General features: G+C 53.7%; 1 protein-coding gene across 1 annotated transcript; it reads left to right on the top strand.

Annotated features, from left to right (window-relative positions):
- The first annotated feature begins 4237 nt into the window (after positions 1 to 4237).
- LOC100381660 (F-box protein FBX14) lies at positions 4238 to 7730 on the top strand. The gene is made up of 3 exons (NM_001318232.1): positions 4238 to 5074; positions 5688 to 6198; positions 6299 to 7730. The coding sequence occupies exons 1-3, from the start codon at positions 4347 to 4349 to the stop codon at positions 7058 to 7060; spliced, it is 2001 nt and encodes a 666-aa protein (NP_001305161.1). The 5' UTR covers positions 4238 to 4346; the 3' UTR covers positions 7061 to 7730.
- The last annotated feature ends 235 nt before the right edge of the window (positions 7731 to 7965 follow it).

Genomic DNA, 7965 nt, shown 5'->3' with positions numbered 1-7965 from the left:
CAGGGCTCGGACTCGGGCTCAGCCCCAGAAGACGACGAACTCCGCTTCGCCCGACCCCAGGGCTCGGACTCGGGCTCAGCCCCTGAAGACGACGAACTCCGCTTCGCCCGACCCCAGGGCTCGGACTCGGGCTCAGCCCCTGAAGACGACGAACTCCGCTCCGCCCAACCCCAGGGCTCGGACTCGGGCTCAGCCCCGGAAGACGACGAACTCCGCTCCGGCCGACCCAGGGCTCGGACTCGGGCTCAGCCCCGGAAGACGATGAACTCCGCTCCGCCCGACCCAGGGCTCGGACTCGGGCTCAGCCCCGGAAGACGACGAACTCCGCTTCGCCCGACCCCAGGGCTCGGACTCAGCCCTGGCCTCAGCCGACGGTCTTCGCCTCGCCCGACCCAGGGGCTCGGACTCGACCTCGGCCTCGGAAGACAGACACGACCTCGACCTCGGAGGAGCCTCCACATCGCCCAACCTAGGGCACGGACCGACCACGTCAACAGGAGGCGCCATCATTACCCTACCCCAAGCTGACTCAGGCTACGGGGAACAAGACCGACGTCCCATCTGGCTCGCTCCGCCAGACAAGTAATGATGGCGCCCCGCACGCTCTATGACGACGGCGGCTCTCAGGCCCCTTACGGAAGCAAGAGGACGTCAGCAACGACTCGACAGCCCCGACAATTGTCCTTCCGCCAGGCTCCGGCGCTCCTCCGACGGCCATGACACCACACGAACCGGGTGTCAAAACCTCTCCGGCTGCCACGATGGCATGTACTTAGGGCGCTAGCTCTCCTCCGCTAGACACGTTAGCACACTGCTACACCCCCCATTGTACACCTGGATCCTCTCCTTGCGCCTATAAAAGGAAGGACCAGGGCCCTCTTACAGAGGGTTGGCCGCGCGGGGAAGGACGGGGCGGCGCTCGCGTGAGGCCGCTCGCCCCCTCCCGCGTGGACGCTTGTAACCCCCTACTGCAAGCGCACCCGACCTGGGCGCGGGACAAACACGAAGGCCGCAGGATTTCCACCTCTCACGCCCGTCTCCCTCCAGCTGCCTCCCCCCTTCGCGCTCCGTCTCGCGCCGACCCATCTGGGCAGGGGCACGCGGCGACAATTCACTCGTCGGTCCAGGGACCCCCGGTCTCAAAACGCCGACAAATAGGCTTATTAGTTGGTTTCTTCAGGACATGGTGTTTTAAAGACGTGTCTATTTGAATAATCGCTAGTAGCCAGGTGACCTAATGGATGCTGAAAGGTAAGTAAGCAACCGAGCATTTCTACTCCCTTTTTAGAGCTAACATCACAAACGGAACTATCATGGAGCAACGGACACGAATGGCTTGGAATGCCTTGTGTAGGCAAGCTACCTGGTGGCCATTTATGTAAGAGCTTTACTTGTTATCCCCATCTGGGATCTAAGCAGGAGGGAAGTGGAACGAATTCCAGTTCTGATGATTCAGGGCAACAAATAGTTGAACTAGATAATTGTTGTGCCGATAGTTATTTATTTTTGCAACAATAAGGTCTGGAGCTGGAGGTGCTAGGTACCATTTCTGCTAGTTCAGACTTCGGACTGCGATTTCATGCATTCGTTATATCTGAGCTTTTATCAAGTGGATCCTTGGCTTTTCAGTCTGCTTATGCTAAGCAAGAGTAATGTTTATTCTAAGCATGTTTTCATTTGTGCATGGTGGTCCAACGGTGCAAGAAGTATTAACTGCAGCCTTACGCCTGTTTGGAACTGCTTTATGAACTTTGATCTGCAAACTCCATCGGCTGAGCAGTTTTATAAAAACGACCTAGAGTTTTTGGAGCACCCTTTAGATGATCTTACAACTTTACCCTTTTTTCTGAAGCAGAGTTTGTGCAACTATATCTATCTGGCTAAAAAAACGTAGAGCAGAGCTGAAAAGTATGGCTAAAAGAACGTAGAGCAGAGCCGATTAAACTCTAGATGCACATCATAGTTTGGTAGTGGAACCGCGTGTTTTGCTTTTATCAAGTTCAAGTAAAGTTCAGGTTGGCACTTCCGTACTTGCAGGTGACGGCTACTGGCTATTTCTATGTGATTGGTTGCGTGCCGTAGCAGGGCTCCTCCCATGCGTTGACTTGCTCTGTGCATACGTTCGGTTACCTGCATGCAGTTGGTTCAGCCTGCATGCACATGTGCAACTGGCGTATTTACGGTTGCATGCGTGGATACGGGACAAAGTTGTGTATCCGCTGGGTCAGGCTCAAGGGAGCCCGCCTATACAGATACATGTATCCAATCACACGATTTATGAACAAACATATCGGGGTACCGGGCGAAGCCGCCAAAGGCGTATGACCGGCGTTGGTTTTGTCCTCCCTCTCTCTCTCCGGTCCTTCAGGTGCTTAACCAAATAGCTGGTAGGCTGTGAGCATGTGAGCTAATTAGATCTAGGACGGTCATACGTACCTGTGTACCCTTTGCTCCAACCTCCAACTGGATGAAGAACCTGGAACGCACCATGCCAAGACACAGACACAGACACCCTGGAATTGAGAGCTTTGGATTGGATCATCGGATGCCATCAGACAGTGAGCGCAGGTGAAATTCTCTGAAACCGAGACCTCGTGGCAGGGCCCCGGTAGAGCGCGCTTCGGGGATCGTTCCAGGGTTTTCATGAGTCCCGAGGTAGAGTAAAATATGGCTGGCTCCTCTGACGGGAAAGATATTTGATATTTCTGCCTGCCACGGCCAGTGATCTCTTCCCGCTTGCCTTGCCCGGCCGTGAAAAGCCCGGCGTCTCTTTTTACTGTATGCGGCCGAAAAATGATTCTCAAGGAGCTAGATTACAAATTCCCGTCATCAACCCACACCAAGAGATTTGTGAGATTCTGCACAAAAATCTAGTAATGCAAGATCTAGAAACTGTTTGGCTAAAAATAATGGATTCTAAGATGTGATTTCAAAGATGAGCTACGAACCTTAGACTCGCGCGGAAGTCGAACAAATATGGCCACTGCAGACTGCACTGCTTCCCTTTGTGCACTGCAGAGTAGCCGAAGGCCCGAAGCGCGGTGCAGATTACTACTCCGCACGGCAGAGTGCACACGCCCGGCGTTTGGCGTGACCTGACCTGTGTTGTGTATCGGACACGTACACATTCGCCGGTGCCATGGCCCATGGCGCTCCTCCCGGCCAGCCAATCCTCGCACAGGACGTCAGGACAGGAGTCATAAAGCGAGCTAGAGGCCTAGAGCTCGCGGTGTGGCTGAACAGTGGGTCTGTGGGTGGCCGGGGCCCGGGCCCGGGGTCCGGATACTCCGCATGATTAAGCAATAAGCACACAGAGCAGTGTCGCGTTGCACGGTAGGAGAAGAAGCCATGCATGCTCTGCAACAACGCCCTCGCCTGTCAAGACTCGAGACCCGGTTTTGGATACCTTTCCTGGGGTAAGAAACGTGTATATATATATATATATATATATTTTTTGGTCAGAGTATGTTAATCTTTTTAAAACTTAACTGGCTGTATAGACATTACTATATAGAGAGAGATTTATTATCATTAATTTGAACATAGACATAAAATTAAAGGCTAAAACGACTAATATTTGGGATAGAGCGAGTATCAATATTTGTATACTTATTTAGATTGAAACACAATTTTTAGGCTAATCATATTTACTTAATAACATATTAGCTGTTGATACCTTTTTATAGATTTAAAAAATTGAATTATTCGATTCTTTAGAAAATGATAATTGTATTTCTTTAGGATAGAGCGTGTCTGGCGCTCTGAAAATTCTGAACTAGCCTCACGTGGAGGAGCGCTTCCAGCCTTCCAAGAACCAACAAATCATAAAGCCGGAGGGGTGAAAACCGCCTTCGGGTGAAATGGGCCTGGTTAACGCGCGAGCTAAATCTAATAAACCGTGCCATACTGTATGCTCGCAACGGCGGGATGCGCGTAATAAGTGGCAAGAGTACTCGCTCTCCTACGAGTCTCTGACCCAGAGAAGAAAGGAACAAGCCCATGCACCAGGCGTCTTCGTCTCTCCCCCCTGCGTAGCGTGCGTAATGGCATATCGTCCTGTTCCTTCCTCGGGCGTCGCCGGCCGCCGTTTGCGCCCGGTCTGATCACCGTTCGTTTCTCTCCTCCAGCGAGGAGAGGATAGTCCAAACCGAAAGCAGCCAAACGGTGAGGAGGGAGAGACCGCGAGAGCGAGAGAATATAAAAAGGAGTGGGCTTTCTTTCGATCGCTGCGCTGCGTCCCAGGCAGTCCTCCGAGCAGTGCTAGTCCACCTTGCTAGCTCGCCCGCTCGTCGCGCTCCCTCGATCAGATCTAATCATTATTTAATCCTTTTTTTTTCCAGTCTCACATGAGCACTCCCCACTCGTCCTCCACCTCCTCCGTCCCACCACACCGCGCCTCCCCTCCCCAGATCCCCCAATCCCTAACCCTAGCACCCACGGCGTCCTCCGCCTCGCCCTCCTCCTCCTCCGCGTCCGGTATGCGGGACGCGGCGGAGGACGACTCCGACTCGCCGCCGTCGCAGATGTCGGAGGACGACCCCGGCGGAGGGGGCGGGGACCGGTGGGAGCCGGATCTGCGGGGCGGCAACGGCGGCGGCGGCGGCGGCGGGAGGTGGGCTCCGCCGGACCAGGTGCTGGAGAACGTGCTCGAGACCGTGCTCGAGTTCCTCACCGCCGCGCGGGACCGCAACGCCGCCTCGCTCGTCTGCCGCTCCTGGTACCGCGCCGAGGCGCAGACGCGCCGCGAGCTCTTCATCGGCAACTGCTACGCCGTCTCGCCGCGCCGCGCCGTCGAGCGCTTCGGCGGCCTGCGCGCCGTCGTGCTCAAGGGCAAGCCCCGCTTCGCGGACTTCAGCCTCGTGCCCTACGGCTGGGGCGCCTACGTCTCCCCCTGGGTGGCCGCGCTCGGCCCCGCCTACCCGCGGCTCCAGCGCATCTGCCTCAAGCGGATGGCCGTATCCGACGACGACCTCGCGCTCGTCGCCAGCTCCTTCCCCTTCCTCAGGGACCTCTCGCTCGTGTGCTGCGATGGCTTCAGCACGCTCGGTCTCGCCGTCATCGCCGAGCGCTGCCGGTATGTCGCCCTACCACTCACCTTTTCTATGCTTCGCTGCACACGGGCTGTGAATCTAAGCGGCCCTGCGGTATCCAGAGGAAGAGGAGTATTTTACCTGCTTTCCTTACTTTCGGAGGGTATCGTACTGTGCATTTTGTTCAATCCTAGCTGCACCACGCAATTCCGCCTTATTTAATGTGCGCGCCTAGCCTTTTTACGCTTTTCAGTATAATTGGTCCGGCCGTGCCATGGATCAGAATCTGATCTCGCCGACCTTTTATGGTCGTATTGGTTGGTTTCTTTCTGATCGCTACACGTCGTGTTTTGAAAATTACCAGTAAATCGATTATTTATTGTGCTCGACTTTCTAATCATCAGATAGTGACACCTGCTACTGTCACAGCCGATTCTTGCCATGGGAAGTCCGCGAAGTTCTACTGCCAAACTTTGATCCTATTACCCCGTTTAGGTCCTTGGCAGAACAGTCTCGTTAATTAATTGGTTACACTCAGGGTTTGGGGCACTTCCAGTTGCACGCTCTTCCTTATCGGGGAATATAGGAGCACTAATAGCAGCATTTAAGTGTAATACTGGTATCTCATGCTCACGGTTGGTGTTTTTGGTTTTGTAGGCATCTTCGTGTGCTGGATCTGATCGAAGATTACGTAGAGGACGACGATGAGGAGCTGGTGGATTGGATCTCCAAGTTCCCAGAGTCCAACACCTCTCTGGAGTCGCTTGTCTTCGATTGTGTCAGCTGCCCGTTCAACTTTGAGGCCCTGGAGGCACTTGTTGCACGCTCACCGGCTTTGCGACGGCTGCGTGTGAACCACCATGTTTCAGTAGAGCAGCTGCGTCGTCTCATGGCAAGAGCACCCCAGCTTACGCACTTTGGAACTGGTGCATTCCGATCTGAGGGTGCCCCTGGTGGGGGGTTGGCTGTGACTGAGCTCGCTACATCTTTTGCTGCATCCAGGTCTCTGGTTTGTCTATCAGGTTTCCGGGAGGTTGACCCAGAATACCTCCCGGCGATCTACCCTGTCTGTGCCAACCTCACGTCACTAAACTTCAGCTTTGCAAGCCTAACCGCTGCGGAACTGAAGCCAGCTATTCGCAACTGCACGAATCTTCGCACTTTCTGGGTGGGCTGCCTTCCAGATTTTCATTGATGCATATACATTTTTTTGTGTGTGTGGACTGGCAACTAAGATACAGGCATTGATGTTTAATTACTTATTGCAGGTCCTTGATACTGTGGGTGATGAAGGCCTTCGTGCTGTGGCTGATGCATGCTCTGATCTCCGTGAGCTGAGAGTTTTTCCTTTGGATGCCTCTGAAGATTCCGAGGGTTCGGTCTCAGACGTTGGTCTTCAGGCAATCTCAGAAGGCTGCCGGAAGCTGGAATCAATCCTCTACTTTTGCCAGAGGATGACAAATGCAGCAGTAATTGATATGTCGAAGAACTGTCCTGAGCTCGTAGTGTTCCGCCTCTGCATTATGGGCCGCCACCGACCCGATCGGGACACTGGGGAGCCCATGGACGAAGGTTTCGGTGCAATCGTGATGAACTGCAAGAAACTCACCAGGCTTTCGGTCTCCGGCCTGCTCACCGATAAGGCCTTTGCGTACATCGGAAAACACGGGAAGCTAATAAAGACCCTCTCCGTCGCCTTCGCTGGGAACAGTGACATGGCCCTCCAGTATGTATTCGAGGGGTGCACCAAGCTGCAGAAGCTTGAGGTCAGAGATAGCCCTTTCAGTGACAGGGGTTTGCTCTCAGGACTGGACTACTTGTACAACATGAGGTTCTTGTGGATGAACTCGTGCAGGCTGACGATGAGGGGCTGTAGAGGTGTAGCTCAGCAGATGCAGAATCTGGTGGTCGAAGTAATCAAGGACCACTCCGAAGATGAAGGGGAGGCTGAGACCGTTGACAAGCTGTACTTGTATCGGTCACTGGCAGGGCCAAGGAATGATGCTCCGCCGTTCGTCACCCTCTTGTAGTGCTGCTGCCGCCACCGGAAGAACACAGCCCTGCTGTACCCACGAACATGTTTGTTGTATTGTTAACTTACCAAGTTTTCAGAGCAAGCGAGGGGAGCGTCCTGCGGATGATTTTCAAGGTGCTGCAGGCGAGGGGAGCGTCCCATCGTAAAATCAATCAAGTCAGAACCTGCCGATTATTCTTTTCCACACTTGATCTGGCGTGGGCGGCATCCAGAGTTGGGGCAGTTGAGGAGCACATCCAGATCCAGAGCGAGAGACATCTGATGGCCTCCTCATTCATGGCGCCAGCGCTTACAGTAATAGCAGTGATGGATGGGTAGTGTCTGATTGCACAGGAACTGACTGCACACTGATGGCTCCAGTCAGCAGGCTTGGGGGACGGTTCTGTGGCGCTCTCAAGTCTCCAGCTACTTGTGCTTTGTGCCATCTCCCGTTCCATTTTTCAGATCAGACCAATGAATTGGGTGGGGCATTGCTGCCTACGTCCAAAGCTTCAGTGCTCCACCACCGGCCATTACTTGTGTTTTAGATTACTCCAAAACTCGACCACTCCGCTATTTTTTTCCCTCCCTTTTCCCCCATTGTTTTTTTAGCATTCCTGAGCTATATTTTTTTTTGTAGACCTGTAGACCATCATGCTATTTTTGAATGAAGAATCTATTGGAGGAAATTTGATCGGCTTTGCCCCCTCACCATCACCACAGCTCTGGCCGCCGCTTGTCAACACTACTGTTCCATCGCTTGCCATCATCGTACTCCTAGTCCTACTAGATATTACGAACTCGACTGCGACAGCTCTATCGCTGTCATAAACGGCCGTAGCCTGCTCGTTGAAAGTGTCATCATAGCGATAGGCCCTACCAATGATTTGCTCTGGTAGTGGTCGTCCTTGTTCCATGTAG

Source organism: Zea mays, chromosome 4 (genome assembly GCF_902167145.1).
Source record: "Zea mays cultivar B73 chromosome 4, Zm-B73-REFERENCE-NAM-5.0, whole genome shotgun sequence".
NCBI classification, from domain to species: Eukaryota; Viridiplantae; Streptophyta; class Magnoliopsida; order Poales; family Poaceae; genus Zea; species Zea mays.
Note: the sequence above shows the minus strand (reverse complement) of the source record. Positions and strands in the feature narration are given on the sequence as shown.